The 19,030-nt window shown below is 37.4% G+C and overlaps 1 protein-coding gene across 2 annotated transcripts in view; it reads right to left on the bottom strand.

Annotated features, from left to right (window-relative positions):
* Positions 1 to 3,289: 3,289 nt before the first annotated feature.
* robo4 (roundabout, axon guidance receptor, homolog 4 (Drosophila)) overlaps positions 3,290 to 19,030 on the bottom strand; it is a 44,542-nt gene continuing 28,801 nt past the window's right edge. For both annotated transcript variants that reach the window (XM_084730689.1, XM_084730690.1), the window contains exons 17-19: positions 17,295 to 17,579; positions 16,837 to 17,189; positions 3,290 to 4,156 (exon numbers count right to left, since the gene is read on the bottom strand). In XM_084730689.1, the coding sequence (XP_084586815.1) occupies positions 3,975 to 4,156; positions 16,837 to 17,189; positions 17,295 to 17,579 (820 nt within the window). In that variant the 3' untranslated portion in view covers positions 3,290 to 3,974. The remainder of the gene's footprint in view (positions 4,157 to 16,836; positions 17,190 to 17,294; positions 17,580 to 19,030) is intronic.

Genomic DNA, 19,030 nt, shown 5'->3' on the forward strand with positions numbered 1-19,030 from the left:
GACAATAACTTCAAATCAAGCAGGCTGATTAATCTTCAAAATGAAATATTAAAAAAAAAAGAAAAGCCATGAAAAACTTCAGTCTTTTATATTTTTCACAGAAAAAAGCCTCCTCTTTTGAAAGGAAAAAATAAATGACTCCTGTACCTCACATGCTGAGGTGTTTTTTTCAGCTCTGGTAATTATGGACTGCTTTTTTTTTTTTTTAAATACTCCACACATAAATTCTCATCCTGGCATGGCTGCTTCTCCTGTGCAGCTTACAAATGAAACAGACAGCAAAGCACTTCTTAGCTCGACACTCGCAGTCTCATTTGACCCCAGCAGCCCAGATATAAGACACGGATTACTTTGAAAGAGAGCGTGTTGTGCTTTGCAGCTGCATGACAAATACTCATCCTGAACACAAAGTCATTGAGGAAATCACATTAGATTTACTGTAAGAATTCATGCTGGGTCTCACAGCTTTTTCCTCCCTAATACTCATGCAAGTCAGGCGAGATTTGACTGAAACATCGAGTCAGAAGTGTGTGCAAATAATCTGCTTTAAAACACAGAGAAACAACATGAAATAGAAGGTTGTCTTTTGAAGAGGAAACTGAGGAAGAGGATTAGAGGCACATGTGAAATATTTGAGTTCTGAGTTTTGAAGGCAGAATTCAGAGAATAACGTCAGAATTCTGACTTAAACTCAGAGTTTTGGGAATAAAGTCAGAATTTTGACTTTGAAGGTCAGAGTTCTGTATTTCAAAGTCAGACTTCTGAGAATAAAGTCAGGATTCCTTGTCTTAAATGAATTGAATTCTAAAATGAATGTCCTCAATGACATCAGGATTCTGAGATAAGTGACAGAATTAATGTCAGAATCCTGGGAATGAAGTCAGGATTCTAAAAATAAAGTCAGAATTCTGACATTAGTCTCAGAATACTGTCTTTATCCTCAGGATTCTGACTTGATTCTCAGAAAGCTCTGTTTCATTTCAGAATTCCAAATTCTTAAAATAAATAAAATACCGAAGAAGATTAGGGCAACGTGAACAATCAAACTCAAATAGAGTTCTGAATTTAGAATTCTGAGTCCATATTGTGACTTTATTCTAAGAATTCTGACTTAAAATTTGGAACTCTGACTTTATTCCTACAATTATGACTTGATTCTCATTATTGTGAAAGTCAGAATGCTTTGTTAATTCTCATAATTCTTAGAATAACGTCAGAATTCTGACTTTATTCCCAGGATTTTACAGTCAGTTTACAGTCTACAGTCAGAATTCTGACTTTAAACTCAAAATTCTGTGAATAAAGTCAGACTTCAGAGTTCTGAAGTCAGAATTCTAACTTTCAGAATTCTGAGATTAGTGTCAGAATCCTCAGAATAAAAGTCAGAATTCTGACTGTAAACTTGGAATCCTGGGAATAAAGTCAGAATTCTAACTTTCAGAATTCTACATCATCTGTCATCAATCTCATAATCCTGATGTTTATCCTCAGAATTCTGACTTTCAGAATACTGACAATAAAGTCAGAATTCTAAGAATAGAGTCACACTACTGACTCAGAATTCTAAATTCAGAACACAAATAGATTGTTGACATGTTGGCCAAGTCCTCCTCTGTAGGAAACCTTATTGACACACATGTTAAAAATCACACTTTTCCTGTTTCTGTACAAACACAAACATAGATTAGAGTTTAATTATTCTCTCCAATGGTCTGTAATTAGAAGTCATTATCAGGTGGAGCAGCATTGTTTGCCTTGGTTAATCAAGCCAAACAGATGAGTTCTAAACATCACCTTCCTGCTCTACATAGCCATTAAGATAAAGCAGCGGCCAATTAAAATCCTGCCCACAGGCCACAGAGGGAGAGTGTGTAATGTAAAGATTCTTCACTTCCTCCACCTCAGTACACACACTCCCAGGGCAGTGTGTATTTAGTGAAGCACTAAAAAAACTTTTAAATAACTGCAAATACATCCTGTATGGTGGATATTTCAAAATCAAAAGTACTTTCACTGTCATTTGAAGACTGTATGAAGGTGTTTTGTTTTTAATGTTGGACAAAGACAGTAAAGACAACAAGTGGGGAAGTTTCTTTTTGTTTTTTTACTATAAATGTCACAAGGGAAAATAAATTCTGCTTCAGTCAAACATTGTTGTATATAATGTAACATGGCAGGAGGTTTTAATTCACAGTTCATCTAGGACCAACATGTTCCAAATGTAAAGCCCTTGTAAAATGTCAAACTTGGTTTTAAATCAATAAAAAGATTTATTCAAAATATAAAACACATCTGTACTATGATGTAATAGTGCCACTGTACGTAAAAATAATACGAATATTTATATACGAAGCAAAGGGAGATGGATAATATTCTGAGAAAAAAAAACAAAAACAGAATTACCAAGAAATTTATGGGAAAAAACATGAATATCCTTCCTAGATTATAAAGTCATAAACTTGCAGAAAAAAACCCCAACAAAACTTGGATATTCTCCAAGAAATAAGTGGTAAATTTATGAGAAAAAAAACCCACCAAAACCCTCCAATATTCTCTATAACTTTTCCAGAAAAGAACTCAGGAATTCTAGGAGAATTAAGTCATGAATTAAAAAAACAACAAAAAAACAAACAAACAAACCCATGGATATTCTCTGAGATTTAAGTGGTAAATACACAAAAATAACCTTACCACTTATTTTTTTTAGAGATATATATCTTGTTAGATTATAAAGTTTGAAATTTGCAAGAAAAAAAAAAAAACAAGTACTCTGACACAAAAAAAACCCTCAGATTTTTTTTATTCTGAGAATCTTTTCTTTTTTCTTTTATTTCTTTTATTTATTTATTTTTTTAACCTCCAATGGCCCTAATACATCATACATCTGTACGGTATGTGAGCAAAATAAAATTCTAATTTTTACAAGATGTAAAATTTTGATTCTATTATCATTAGTGAATTTATATAGATAAAAACATCATCAAGCATGCAGAGACTAAGCTATGCATGCAGCACTTCAACTTTTACAACAGCTTCTGTTGAATTCTTACTAAAACTCAAGTTATTCAAAGATAAAACCCCAAGTTATTTCAGTTAATAATCACTTTTTAAAAAATAACTTTTTCTACTTCTGCTATTCTCAACTACAGAATCTTTTTTCTAATGCAAAATGTATGTAACAGTAAAAAGTGGAGATGGTGTATAAAGACAAAAACAATCTTCATGTATATAAAATAATTCCCAGAATGTTGAAGAAATCACCAAAATAAACAGGAAGACAGATTTGGAATGTGTTTACAATTCTTTAAATAACATTGGTTGAATATGCTGCATATATACACTCGACCAGGAAAGCGGTTTGTACAAAACTCTGTGTGCTGCGTTGTGTTTGGTGGGACTTCAGCCCCAAACCAATCCTGCAACAAACAAATGAAAACAGGAAACAAACTCCAGCATTTCTTCTGCCTACTAATGGCTGCTGTCTCACTGTCTCCCATCCTGTCTTTGTGTCTTTCTGGCCTTTTCAAAACACACTGGGTGAGAACATCCCCAGGGAAGATTCTCATTATCCTATTCTTTAATGAGTGGGAAGGATACGGAGAGGGAAAAAAAAAGAAAAAAAAACTTTAGAAACTCAATGGAAGTCATTTGAAGGATGCAAAATAGTAGCCGGACTGCCCTGAGGTAAACTGGGAAAACTATTAGAGACAAACAACAGACGTGCATCAATGAGCAGAGGTGTCTCAGACATCGACAGCTGGCTCCAATTATATTTCACATCCAGATATTTATCTGTGCTTGACAGAGGAACGTCAAACCCTGAATTATTCAGACCTTTAAATTTGTCCAAAAAAAAAAGTAAATCAATAACTGCTGCAGCATCATGTCTGTCTTCTCTTCTCTTCTTGCAGTTCTGGCATCGCTGCGAGGCGTTTCTTAAGTTCTCAAAATTCAAGACTCTTCTGGCAAAGTCGCTAAGTGTCAAAGGCTCTGGTGTTTCTGCCAGGATACTGTGCTCTGTACTTAGCCTCCATCTCCTCCACCCAGGCCATGTTCCAGTCCCACGCAGGCACGTCCTCCAGCTCCCCGAACGAGTCGCCTTCTGCACGAAATGACGGATACAAGGCGCTGAGGGGGGAGGCCGGCGGAGAGAAGTCTGCAACACACGAGAGGACGACATGTTGACGTGCATTTCAATATCGAGTGGAGCGATTATATTAAAACAGAAACCTTTTTTTTTTTTTAGCCTTCGGATAAGGTAGCAGAACGAGTAAACATTTCAAGACCCTCCGAGCAGCACCTTTCACGCTGATTCTTCGGGGAAAAGCAAATTTAGAAGCTTCTTTGAAGCAGCTGTCTGTCACTGGAAATAGAACCAAAACAAACATTGGCAATTCACATCAGCCACATTGTGGATTCTAAAGGTACTGGTACATTTCAAAGAGCTCAGTGAGTGCAGCTGTCCAGGAATAATAAGAGTTCTTTCTAAGCTGAAGGGTTCAAGCTATAAAGGTTCTGCCAATTAATGTGAGAGTGAAAGTGCACATTACACTGTGTCCCAATCTGAAACAAGCTGCTCCTGCTGATTAGTCTGCACTGTCTTTATCCTTAAAGCCACTTAACCTCAGTGTGGATGGGTCAGAGATAGGAACATCAGGGCTTTTGTCTGAGTCAGTGTAAAGCTGAATATTTTCTTTCACTCTGTAAAGGAAAAAGAGTTTTTCCTTCTAAACATATTATACATGTTAGAAAATAGTTGCTGAAAACATGTGAAGACACTGAGACACTGTTGTTTATGATTACTGTGTTCAGGGTTTTTTTGGGTGGACCTGAAACATGGCTCGGTGACATGGTCCCCAAACACCATAGAAGCCCAGTGAACCCTAATGGGATCCCTAATGGTCGATTACAAATGTACCCTCAGCAACTCTCAGTCCAGATCAGCTCAGCAGTTCACTTCAGCTCACGTCAGTTCCAACAACCCGATACAGAAGAAATAAAAAAAAAGAAAATCCTGTCACCGTCCTCTGGCTCTGGTGGCTCAAACATGTCCCATATAGCGGCTAGGCGTAGCGTCCGTGTTTCAGCCCCCAACATTTTAGAGCAGAAAAAACTGCTCATTTTTTCATGATTTTGAGACCTAATTTTAAATACTTGGCAATGTTTTCAATCATTCAAATGTGGCTGGGTGTTTATTTGCATGTTTCTGTGGTGACAAACTCAGGACTTACTAGATCTTTAACTGTTTCCTTGCTGACCAGCAGTGGTACTTTTGTTGACAAAAACGTTGATAAGTGTTTGTTGACATGCATTTATTTCACTGCTAAATTGTAATGACAGTGCAAATGGAAAAAATAGACAAAAGAGTCTGTGTTAATTATGTCCTGATGAGTAAAGACAAGATGAAATAGCCGTCTCTGTCCAGGAGGACAAACAAAACACCTGAATAGACGCAACGACAGAGTGTCTACAAAAGTAAATATCAATTATTAGTGTTGACTGATTCTAGAACATATTATGTATGTTGATTCTGCTACTGTAGTTCAAAACTTTGTGTGTATTCAGGTGATAAATATCTAGTCTTGTGACAAAATTATTTATTATTTCTTACAACTGATAAAGATACTAACTCATTTGGTGAACATTTAACATAAGGATTTTTGCAATTGCAATATATAGTGAACTGTATAACATAATCAATTAAGTGGTCAATTATTTTCTTGTCAAATTATTTTCTTGTCAAATTGTCAATCAGTCTTTCCCAAACTCAAGATGATGTCCTCAAATGTTTTGTTTTGTTCACAACCCAAAAATATTCAGTTTACTGTCATAAAAAAGTAAAGAAACTAGAAAATATTAACATTTAGGAAGCTGAAGTCAAAGAATTATAATTTTTTCTGACTCAAACTGATTAATTAGTGCTCAAAATAGTTGGTGATTAATTTAATAATTGATTAATAATTGATTAATCATTGCAGCTCTGGCTACTTTATTGAATCAGAGTTCTACTTAGTGAAAGATGACACAGAATCCAGCAGACCTCAGTAATATACAGTATAAAAAATTTGTTTTGTCATGTGATAAACAGTATCAGTGTCTGATAACTAATAGTGATGCACTGTCATCATGGTACGTCTGTCGTCTTTTGTCCTTAATATCTGGTGTGACACTGTGGTTGAGGTCTGGTTAGGTTTAGGCACAAAAACACACCTGGTTAGGGAAAGATCAGTTTGTGTGTTATGCAACAGTGTGTGTCAGCACTTTTTCCAACAAACTTGAGGCATGTAGTTTTATATGACATGAAAGAATTACAGTAAGTCAGGAACACAATCTCAGCCTAGATGACCAAACACACGGTCCAAGGTTTGTTTACTTCTCATTGGAATTTTTATAGCCGGGAGAAATATCCTTCAGCACAATCCATGACAGCATCATAAAACTGTCAGAGCAAATTCTGACTAAGATTCAAAGTTCCACTGACTGAATCTTGACTACAACAAATCAAAACCGAAAGGAGAGCAAAATGTGACTTTAAACCAACTGTAACCTTTAGTAAGTGAAAAAAACTAAAACTAAATTCAAAATGAAAACTTCTGACAACTAAACTTGCATTAAATAAGAATATTAATAGTATTTGGTAAATATCCAGATGAAATGCCTGCCTTCAGGTCCATTCATGTTAATGTCCACTTAATACAAAGTCACATGGATGAAAGCCCTACTTCCTGATTTGATGCATATGATTCCTTAAATCTTAAAGATAAAAAGTGACCACAGCTGTGGGTCAGCAAGTCTGCCATTAGTGAGTAAGGAGTTTCATCTTATCTGAGGCTTTGGATTCATATTAATACACTTTAAAGGGATAGTTCAGATTTTTTGAAGTGGGGTTGTATTATAGTCAGTGTATCACCAACAGTAGATGGCAGTCAGTACACCTATAGTTTGGAGGACCAGCAGCAGTACCGGTGTAGGAAGATAAGCAATGTACTGCTGTGGACGGGGTCAGCAGCAAAACAGATTTTAGACACCTAAACCACTGTTATATAAACTAAACATTGTTCGCCCCAAAGCAACCAAACTCCATCGACAGAAACAGTAATTTTACCTCAGGAATTGTTCTCATCTACTGCTGCCTCAATCTGTTAGTTTGTTCGTGTTACTGTGTGACTTCTGTGTTTTAGCATGTTAGTTTGGATTTACAAAAGTCACACAACACAACCGAAAAAAGAAGCTAATTGATCGAGGCAGCTGCAGCCTCTGTTCTATGAGGTAAAATGACTGTTTTTGCCAGTGGAGTCTGGTGGCTTTGGAGAGTTTGGCTCATGTACAGCAGTTTCCCATCTGAAAAGTCTATCTGACAGCAAGGTGAAGCAGTGACAATATTCTAAATATAGCGTACACTTAACCTGATACTTACTTTTTTAGGCCGACCCTGTCCACAGCAGTACATTGCTTAGCTTCCTGCACCACTACTCGTGCAGACTGCCATCTACTGTAGGTAATACACTGACTATTGATATAGTAGTACCTCATACAGCCACACTTTAAAAGCTTTCAACTATCCCTTTCAGGATGCAAAATGACCACAGCTCTGGGTCAGCAACTTTGCCATTAGTGGGTTAGGACTTTTATCCGATCTGAGGCTTTGAAATCATGATATTAAAGTTTAACACCAGCCATTGTGAAAATGCTGCATTATCAACACTTTAGGGGAGAAAAAACACTGAGAGGTTTTGTTCACGCTGCACTGCTGTATGTGTGGAAAAATATCAGAGGCAGAAAACAGCCAAAAGTGAGAGTTTGGCAAATGGAATAAGGCTGAACGGTGCCTGCCCTGCAGAGGGAGAGCAGAGTGACTGATGAGGGGACTCGGGGGTGGGGGGGGGGATGACTCATCTGGAGGTTCAATTTGCTGAAAGGTCCTAAGTAATTGCCTGGTGCCACCTTAGATACTGCACTGCATGTCTTTGTCTTTTATACCAACAGACACATGCAGAACTATTGACATGCGCTGATGGGAAACCTTCTCTGACATGTATGAGCACATGTGAGCACAGACACACACATACATGCTAGTGCATGCTTCTTTATACTGATTTAGAATCAAACTTTCAACCTTAATCATCAAAATTATAAGAATACTTTAAACTAACGTGTGTCTTGAGTTTGATGGTTCTGTTGGACAGATTAGTTGTTTGACATCAGTCTGTCTACAGGGCTGCATGTCACCAGCTGGGATCATTCATAGACAGAGGGCCCCCTCTAGTGGATGAATGCAATAAACACAACAGGCCAGGATCCTTTAGCCACTAGTACAGAGTTCTGACACATTTTTCTTCACCAACTTCTCAGTAGGTTTTTTTAAACCATACTTGTGCTTTTGTCCTAGTACAGGGGTCTGCAACCTTTATGATCAAAAGAGTCATTTTTGGCCCAAAAATCTGTCTGGAGCCACAACTATTAAATGCTCTCTTTTCCCTGAAGACTTTTTTTTGGCAGCCATAGTTTATGGAGACTCAAGAGGACGAGCCACCGTGACAGTTTAGAGGAAAAGACACCGAGCCATAGATACGGTCTTTGATGCATATTTTAGTTGATGAAATGTTAACACTTTTTTTTAAATTTGGTGCACAAATATACTGCAATAGATTTTTGAGTTTTGTGCCCAACTCAAACTTTTACAAACTTTCTGCTGACCATTAGCTGAGATAATTTACTATTCTTCCTTAGATACATTTATAGTAAAAGTTAGTGTTAGAGAAACTAAAAAAAATGTTTTTCAAAATTTGGTCACAGTTAACTGTGAACCTGATTTGATGATCTGATTCAATTTGTATTTGGCCATTCAGTCCACACTCATTCTCCTGTCAAACATCTCTGCACAAACAGGAAGTAAACTAAATGGTGCTACCTAAACTCCTATTATTTTCCCTTAACATACTGAATAAATGATGCAATATTGTTGTTCTGCCTTTACATTTTTAGTCTCTTCTATAAATAAGAACTGAAGATTACTTTAAAAAGTTAATTAATTGAATTTTCAGTGTCTGTGTCTTTATTCACTGTGTCCATGGAAATGATGATGAATGCAGCATTAAAGGTATGTTTTCTTTAAGCAGAAAAGAGTTGTTTACATTTCTCACAACTGCTTATACAACCTTAATATTTGGTTATATGTCATGCTATGTATTTTGACAGCTGGATCAGATTTGGCTGTTAGAAAGATTTGTTGTTTTGTTCCATTTTTTTTTTTTTTTCAGTTGAGCACCACACTAAACTGCTTGATTTACCGGTATTTATGATAACTGTGATATATAAAAAATGAAATATTGATATGATAGTATTTTGTAAATAATCCAGCACCTCTTTACATCCTGAGTATTCTGGTGTTTCCTGTTGATCCCTCTAGGTTGATCACCTGACAGACACACACCTGTGCTGAGTCTATTTAGGCCGGCCCTTTTGTTCACTTCTCTCTCTCTCCACCCAGCTGCAGCAGCACCATTTTGGTGTTGGGTGTTTGGTTTACTCTTCAGTTTATCCACTTATTTCAACAAACTTTAATGCAGTAAACTTCTTTCCTGGTGTTGTGTTCATTATTATGTTTGGTGTTGAGCCAGCCGGAACATAATAATGGGGGCTCGTCCGGGATTTCAAACCTAGTCCTTTAGTTTTAGTTAGTGAGGTCATCTATGTGCAGCCACATGAGGTGGTTTTTGATCTCTCCCGGTGGGTGCTGGAGAGACCAGCACCACTTAATTATTTTGTGTGACACCCCTGGTGTGCCCGGGTGCATCACTGAACATAGTGAGGTAATGTAAGGTAGTAACCCCCACAGGTAGAAAGGGTACTGGGTTAGTTCTAGACCAGGAGATTAGACAAGTCAGAACCCTGTCTTCAGGAAAATAAAGCTGTTTCACTTGATTAGCCCTTTTACCTTTTGTGTGTGGCTACTAATTTAGCTGCCATTGTGGCTTGTACTCCCTTTTGATAGTGTGAGTTGTTTATTGTGTAGCTCTGCTCTTGCAGTCTGCACATTGTGTGGTACTTTAAAGGGGTAGTTTGTACTGAGTGTACTTTAGTGCGTTACAGTATTTTTTGACTGTTTGTGTTGGTTGTAATTTATTTGTGGCTTGTAGTCACTATTCGTACAGCTTTTGGGAGCTCCTTTGTCAGGTTAGAGTCTCAGTGGAGACATCTGTGGATGCCATTTTATGGTTCACAGGCCAGGGTTTCATGTCAGTGTGTGCTATTATCTGGTTACTCACTGAGTAGTAGTAGTGTCCATTTTTGTGTGCCATCATGGCATTGGACAGGTTTGTTAAAGACCCTGATGCTCAGCAACTCTTATGTTGCACAAAAGATCTTCGTTTGGTAGCAGAACACTGATATTGGCAAGTTGGCAATTTAAGAAAAGAGGACTTGCATACAAAAATTATTGATGGTCTGGTGCCTTTATAGCTCAGTGGGTAGAGTGTGCACCATGTATTGAGGTTGTCAGTCCTCTGCAGCAGCTGCCGATTCGATTCCCGCCTGTAGCCCATTTGCTGCATGTCATCTCCTCTCTGTACTTTTTCCTATCATGTCTTCAGCTATCACAATAAAGGCAAAAGCCCAAATAATAAGAAAAAAAATATCGATGGTTTGATTGAGCAGGGTGTTTTGTGTGGAAAACTTGAATTGCCCAATCAGCAGACATCTGCATCCTCTGAGGGAGACCAGGAAGAGGGTGAGTTGCAACAGAGTGAGCATGAAGCTACTGAGGACAAAGCTTTAAGGGTAAGGGGGCTAGAGTTAAAGCTGCAGTCGAGGAAGCTATAACTAGAGACAGAGGCAAAGGAAAGGCATCAGCTCAGGCAGCATGAGCTGGAACGTGAAAAACTTAAACTTGCACATGAGCGAGAGCTCAAGGAGAGCTCAATCAGGAAGTAGAGCTACTGATAATCCAGTTGTCTAATTTTCCCAATTAGGTTTCTAGTGATAGTTCCACTCCCTATGTTTACGCTAACAAACTTTCCAGCTCTAAAAATGGAAGCTCAGATCAGATTTGCTTCTTTTGCAGGAAGCCAGGCCATGTTGTAGCCAACTGCCCTGCTTTAAGTAAGAAGCAGAAACTTAAACCTGTGGTGTTAATTGGGTCTGTGCTTCGCTCGCTCCCTGCTGTTGACTCTAAGCAGCCACAGTGCTGTTCAGATGGTTCAGAACCCTCAGGCTTTGAACCATTTATCACTGATGGCTTTGTAGCACTGTCTGAATCTGATCCTGCCGTACTGATTAGCATTTTGCGCGATATTGGTGCATCCAAGTCCATACTCCTACAAAGGAGTGTTACCTTTGTCTGATCTGAAGTCTGACTTTCCTTGGTGGTGATGCATTGATACACAGATGTGAACTGTCCTGCACCCCTGCATACTGTGTATTTAAGGTGTGGATTGGTCACAGGGTTCGTATCAGTGGGTTTGTGTCCCTGCATTCCAGTTGAAGGGGTTAGCCTCATTCTGGGCCATGACCTTGCAGGCAGAAAGGTGTTCTCTTCACCGGTTCTTACAGAAAATCCTGTGCCTTCTGAACAGCCTGACCCTGGTGATAGAACACTGCAAACTCCTATTTACCCTGCTTGTGTTGTGACTCGTGCCCAGTCTCGAAAAGCTGACTTTATCAACCTTTACAGTTCTCTCTCTCTCTCCACCCAGCTGCAACAGCACCTTTGTGGTGCTGGGTTTTACATTTCAGTTTATCCATTTATTTGAAACTTTAATGCAGTAAACTTCTTTCCTGGTTTTGTGTTCATTATTATGTTCGGTGTTGAGCCAGCCGGAACAACAGAAGCCCCTTTCCACCAGTAAAAGAAAAAAATATCCCTATAGTAAGACAAAATTAAAAAGCTGAAATTGTAAGATAACTCAAAAAACTCATTGTTCAGAGATTAAAAGTCAAAATCATAAAAAAAAAGTTGAAATTAGAAGATAAAATCACAATTCTGAAACATATAATGCATCATAATTAAGAGACAGAAAAGTAAAAATGATCATAAAGTCATAATTATAAGATAAAAGTCAAAATGACAAATCCTGATGCAAATTCTGACTGTCATCTCATACTTATGACTTACCATGTGGATAATTTTTTTTCTTTTACTGGTGGAAATGCTCTTAAATGAGTTCTAGTTATGGTTAGACTCTTTCTCCTCCTCCACTGCTGTGCATCTTCTGTGCTCTGTTTCTATCACTCCTCACTGCTTCCATCAGTTACTTTTGTGGTGATTTTTAGACTCAGTTTGTAAAGATTACAGCCTGCCATGTTGTTACATTGCTCTGTGTACAATGATACGACTACAAACTCATTTACCTTCCACTCATTTCACCTTCTTTTCATCAGACCACTTGGTGTCCCTGCGACCTCTTTTAGCTGTCCCTAAATTGAGGCTGAAGAAGGGGGAATCAGGCTTTGGCTGTAGCCGCCCAAAAACTCCAGCCTTTTTCAATAAAGTTTTCCCCCTCTGTAGATACTTGGAAGTCAAAACTTAAAACCCACATGTTCTCTCAGGCTTTTGAGGATCTTTAAGGTTTTATATTCCCCTTTATTTCTTCCGTTTTATATTTTTATGTTTCTTTAATTATTTAATTGTGCATGTTATTTCTACTGTTATGTTTTCTCTTTACTATATCTATTCTACTGATATTTTTTCATTTTATTGCACAGCACTTTGGTCATGTAAGACTATATCAAGATTCCCCGAATTTATAATTCCTCATTGAAATGTTATCCCTGTGCATTTTTTGTAAGTTTCTATCTGTTTATCCTGTTCTTGTGATGCACATTGACTGAAGGTCTCTGGCTGATGATTTGAATTGTTAACTTTCAGGGGGAAATTCAAAGATATCGCCACATTTTTCTTCAAACTTGCGCCTTATTTCTTTACTTTTGATGACATCAAGAATGTGAATTTCATACTTTAAAAAACAGAATAGGGGCAACAGTCTGGAAACAAAAAATATTTTTCCATTCTTTTTTTCCCCACACATGGAAATGACTAAAATCACATTCCATACTTTTCTTTACTGTGTACAAACCTGGTCCGTGTATCTTTTGGTAATTGGCTTTTCCGTTCAGAAACGGATATTAAAAAACAAAAAACGAGTGGTTATTTGATTTTCGTTTTAAAACACAAGAATTAAAATTAAAATACAAGGTGTTTTTTCCTTTTCATGATCAAGGGAATAAGCGAAATATTAAAGATTCTTTGATTTTCATTTTCTATTTAGAATAACAAAAAATGAAATCAGTAATAGACAGAAAAGAAAAAAGGTAATTTTTTCCTAAGACCGGATGTGGTCGTCAGCAAGAGCACCAAATATGTGTGTCGGTGTTGTATCCCTTCTGGTTTTCTGGTTTTTAACTGGCTACAGTCGGTGAGTGTGTGAGTGTGTGCGTGTGTGTGTGTGTGTGTTGTGTTGTGTTGTGTTGTGCAGCTGTGTGTGCTCTTGTCACCAGATTTGTCACACATTCACAAACATATATACTGGTGATTTTTAAGTCGCATCTCATATCTACTGCGGCGAAAATGATTGTATGAGCAGCAGTGGTGGACAAAGTACTCAACCCCAGTACTTGAGTCAAAGTATAGATACTCCTGGTCAAATATTACTCAACTACAAGTGAAAGTTGCTCAGTGAAAATTTTACTTGAGTTGAAGTACTAGGGTTCTTGCTTTTAAAAATACTTAAGTATTCAAAAGTACAAATTACAAAGTACATTTTCTATTATTAGTAGTATCAGTATCATTTACAGAAGCTTGTAACTCTCTGAAACCACCTGATGATGCACTGATTTGCTTGTAGAACCACTCTGCTACACAAAGTCTATACAAACACCTATAAAAACTTCAACATAGAAATACAATCAAAAACAAAAAGTACAGCTGTTGTCAAATTCTGATGTAACTGTATTAAAATCACATCATAAAATTAGATTGAAGCCGACTGTAAGGAGTTCTCCAAGTCTGTTAAAAAATCATCAAAGCAATTAATAGATCATCAAAATGGTTGGTGGTTAATTTCATAGTTGACTCCATTTAAACTACCCGTGGTGCCGCACACCATTTCACGGGTACAATACTAATTACTGAATGCATCTTCATGTCAGTGTTTTATTTTGTCATGTTTTATCCTGTTTGTTGCCGTTTAAAGCAACAACAACAACAAAAAAAACTCTTATACAAAGCAAGGGATGCACAATATTGGATTTTGCTGATATACAGATATTTTTCCAACTCATTTTGGCCGATGTGCAGTGAAGTGCTGACAACATCAAGACTGCCTTTTTCTTATTGTGATGGCCCACTGGCAGATGCAAACATAAAATACAGTGCTATTCAAAATGCACACATTCACTTAGCAAAATAAGAAAACTACTGCTGACAGTTCTTATGTTTAATGATTTTAATTATGCTGCACATAATGAAAGCGACATCTCAACCTGCCATATCAGCAAAATTGCTCATTTTGGGCTGATACCAATATTTCATTTTAAAGCCTTTATCGGCTAATACAGAGGATGTGCTGAAATTATTGTGCATCCCTACTTTGCACATTGTTTAATAAATTGTTGTCATTTCAGTGTTTTAGGCATTTTAACTGTTAAAAGCAATCAAAGCTTTTGAATGTACTTGACTTAAAATGTTTATATGAGGAAAAACTCATTGAATGCACTTTTATTCAATGATGTTTACAAAAGCAAAACTACTTCAAGAAAAAATAAACATGTTCAATTTGCTTATATTGTGGTGGATTTTTTTTTTGACCATGTCACTATATTTGCTGCATGAACATTTATTCATCACTTTAGAACATTGCACTGGTCTGGTGATGGATACCAATCATTAATGAATTTCAACATTGTTTTAGAGTGGAAGAAAATGTAGGTTACTAAATGGATATGCAGAATTTTACATTCCAGCTTTGAAGAAACTGCCCATTGTACAGATTTAATCATTATAATTTTCAGTGGTGAAGAAATGTTCAACAGATGCTTTAATTTGCCTAAACTACCTAAACTGAAAGTTTGACCTGAAAGTTTGACCTGATGGTGGTGCTGCAGGAAAGGTCATATCATCACCAAAACCAATAGGGTTCATACTCTTGTGGTCATTAATGTTGTCGGTAAATTTGAGAAGATTTGGATGAAAACTTTTCAAGATAAATTAATTCTAATTTAAAAGTTTGGCCTGATGGTGGCGCTAGAGAACAGGTCAAGGTTTCATTATCAAGGGGTTATTTATGTATTCAACAAATTAACAAAGTGCCTGACACAAAAACTTGGTCAACAATTTTCTGTAAATCTTTTTCTGGAGGCAAATATCCTCGGGGTTAGATTGACCCCAAGGGTAAAATGTGTTAGTAATATTTCAGAATAATAGGAGGGTTAAATAACTGAGATTCTTTCTGTCTTCAGGGGCAGAATATACATGAATTATGAGGTATTTTTCACCCTGATAAAAACAATTTAATTAAAAAGCTACCTGGAATAATGAATAATTATAATAACATCTTGAGATTTAATTTTGTCTTTCTCCTGTCGTCACCATTACCACTTTTTGTTTGAATGAAAGAGAGAGTTTGCTTGTTCTTGTTAGTGCGCCTGGACGTATTTCCACTTCTACATCAGTCCCATTTGAGAGGAGCTACTGTGATTGGTTTCTTTCTGTGAGGAACACAGCATGTGACCAATTATATTTTAGAAAAGAAAAAACAGCAACAGCTGACTTCAAAGCTGTGCTTAGTCGAAAAGTAACAACAACCTTCCTAGAAATGTAGTGGAGTCAAAAGTACAATATTTGTTTTTGAAATGTAGTGGAGTGGAAAAAAAACAACAAACAAAAAAACAAATACTCAAGTAAAGTACAGATACTCAAAAAATGTACTTAAGTACAGTACTCAAGTAAATGTACTTCACTACTGTCCACCACTGATAAGCAGCACTACATGACAAACAGCTATGAGAACAACAATTTATGAAAATATAATATTTGCAAGATCACAGTAAACTGGGCTCGATCTCCCCAGAATAACAGTAACACTGGTTACAGATGCAGCTCTCTGCACCAAGAGCCACTGAAGCTTGACATTATTTAGTGGTAGACCTGTACTGATTAACTATGTCAGCATCCAGGTAACATTTTGTTTTAGCTCATTGAAAACAACTGATTCTGCATGATTTATCTTACAAAATAAGCAGAACATGTTAATTGATGCCGTTTTAAGCTCACTTAACAATTTAAATACTACTTTGCAGTTTTGGAGTTTGATTTCAAAACTTTGTATGACCTGAGTGCAGCTTGACCTTCGCTGAGCCTGGATGAAGCAGAAATGACAAGTTCGGCGTGTGATCTGTCACCGTCTGACTGAACATAACTGACAGTGAATTGAATATATGTCTCCAAAGCAGCTTCATGTGGAAATTTAATTAATTTTAATCTCAGGAAAAGAAAAAACAGGACTTTTTTTGTTTCTGTCTTACTGATTTTATTTTTTGTTATTTGAAATAGAAAATGAAAATCAAAGCATTTTTAAAATTTTGCTTATTCCCTTTTGACCATGACAAAGAAAAATGCCTTGTATTTCAATTTTAATTTTTGCATTTTAAAATAAAAATCAAATAACCAGTCACTTTTTGTTTTTTAATATCCGTTTCTGAACAGAAAATCCAATTACCAAAAGATACACGGACCAAACCCTGCTAGCCTTTCTTTTTTGTTGTTGTTTTAGCTCCCAGGATATGAAAATGGTCAAATCTATTTTCCCTGTTCTTCCAGACTGAGGTTCCTCCTCTGCTTACCTGACAGAGAGGCTCCACTCATGCTGTCTGCCGCCACGGCCAGCAAGCGGGCAAAGCTGGCGCTGTCGTTGGTGTAGCAGCTGTCCACCGAGCTGATGAGGCTGGTGCGCGCGCTCGCCATGTTGCCGTCCATGATCGAGCTCCAGGTGTTCCACAGCGAGCTGTCCCATTCGCTGTAGCAGGAGGAAGGCGTGCTCTGGAGGCGGGCGCGTCGCAGGCCGATGGGCGGGGCCTCGGGCTCGTTGGTGGCGCCGTCATCGTCCTCCAGCTGAGCGGAGCGGACCGGCCCGCACATGTAGCCCAGGCTGGAGGAGAAGGGGTGGGGCAGGGAGGGACGCTGCTCAGGCAGGACACTGTTGACGAGAGCATAAAACAAATAGTTGTATTAATGTCTGCACAAAACTGATGTTTTCTCTAAAACAAAAGATCTTTTCATTATTTCATCTCTATATCTGCACCTGCATCTCTCAGGTTTTGGACTGAGCTCCAGATACTGGGTGGCCTCCTCAGCTGTCAGTGTTCCACCATGTTCATCATCCATTGACATGTAATAAGATGTAGAAGGGTGGCTGTAGGAGGGGCAGCTGTTCTTGCTCTTGCAGTTGTTGTTGTTGGAGGTGGTGGTGGTGGTGGTGGAAGTGGTGGTGGTAATGGTGGGTGTTGGTTGTCCACAGTGGCCTGACGCAGCACACACTGACTGCAGAGAGCCCATGTCCACCGTCAGCTTTGTAGAACGACTGGAGCTGAGGAAAATGCAGGGAGACACGTGAGACTAGTTTTTGTTTGTTTATTTTTTGTTTTCCTCTTTCTTAAATTAGAAGAATCATTAATGTGCCCCCTGCTGTGCAAACACAGACACACACAAATTCAGTTCTAAAAGAAATCATATTTCAAGATTTAGTAATATCTGCTACAGTTCAGTACTCTTTTAATCAATCAGAATCTGAATGATTAGTCATTTATGCAAATAAGTTCTTGTTGTTGTGCATCCATTTAGCTTCTTTTCTTTACTTTTCTGTCTAGGCTGCAACTAATGGTTATTATTATAGCGGATTTATCGGTCAATTATTTTCTCAACTGATTGATTAATAGTTGTAAAATGTCAGAAAATTGTGTGGTCAGTGTATCCCAAACCCTAAGATGACGTCCTCAAATGTCTTGTTTTGCTCACAACCCAAAGATATTCAGTTTACTGTCATAGAGGAGTAAAGAAACCAGAAAAATATTCACATTTAAGAAGCTGGAGTCAGAAAATTTTGATTTTCTTTATTTAAAAATTACTCAAACTGGTAGTACAGTTATCAAAATAGGTGACGATTAATTTAATAATCAATTACTAATCAATTATTTGATTAATCACTGCAGTTCTTCTCATGATGATGTCATGCTTAGGGATAGGGATGTGCTGAATGTCATTTTCTTTAACATTCGAAGCTTCTATTGAGGTTTCTGAATGACACTTCATATGACCTCAAAAAAAATTCTCTCTTAAGTGATTATTCTACATTATCCATGTCTGTGACCGTGCGAGGGTCTGCCTACTTTTTGTGACTGCTGATCTACCACGCATGTGTTCAATGCATCCCCCAATATGCATCCGTGCCGTCTGAAGCTGTCCGTGTAGAGCCCTTAGAATAAAGTGATTCATCAGATTAAATGAGTTCACCTTTTTAAAATTAGATAAGCTTTCTTTAATAAATGTAACTCATCAGCTTCAATATAAATGTAATGTGTGGTGCTGTTAAATTGCTAATTAATTTTTTTTGCGTTGATATGCTTCAAAATGTAAATGTACTCATATGAATGTGAATACTTGTTGGATTGGTACAGCTGAAACAGCGTGAGCACATTTTAAAATTTCGGCAGATAAAGGGTTAATTTAGTCCAAGTAATAATACCCACAGATTTAACCAATGACTGACAACATTACTGGTGATATTTCAAATTCTTTCCAATCAAAGTGTTCTTCTACCTTTGTGTACTTGGACTTCCTGACACCCTTTACTCAGCGGTTTCTGTTTTCCCAGTTGGTCCTGAGAAACAACAGGTTTTCAGGCCATCTATCTTCAGTATGTATTATGAAAATCTATTTTCCTGTGTTGGGAAACAGAAACTAGCCTCGCTTCCTGTGTTTTTTAACTCACATATGTATCTCTGCAAACAAGATCCTTATCCTTTTCCATGTGTGGTCATT

This window comes from Lutjanus erythropterus, chromosome 11 (assembly GCF_056507025.1).
Source record: "Lutjanus erythropterus isolate fLutEry1 chromosome 11, fLutEry1.hap2, whole genome shotgun sequence".
Classification (NCBI taxonomy): Eukaryota; Metazoa; Chordata; class Actinopteri; order Lutjaniformes; family Lutjanidae; genus Lutjanus; species Lutjanus erythropterus.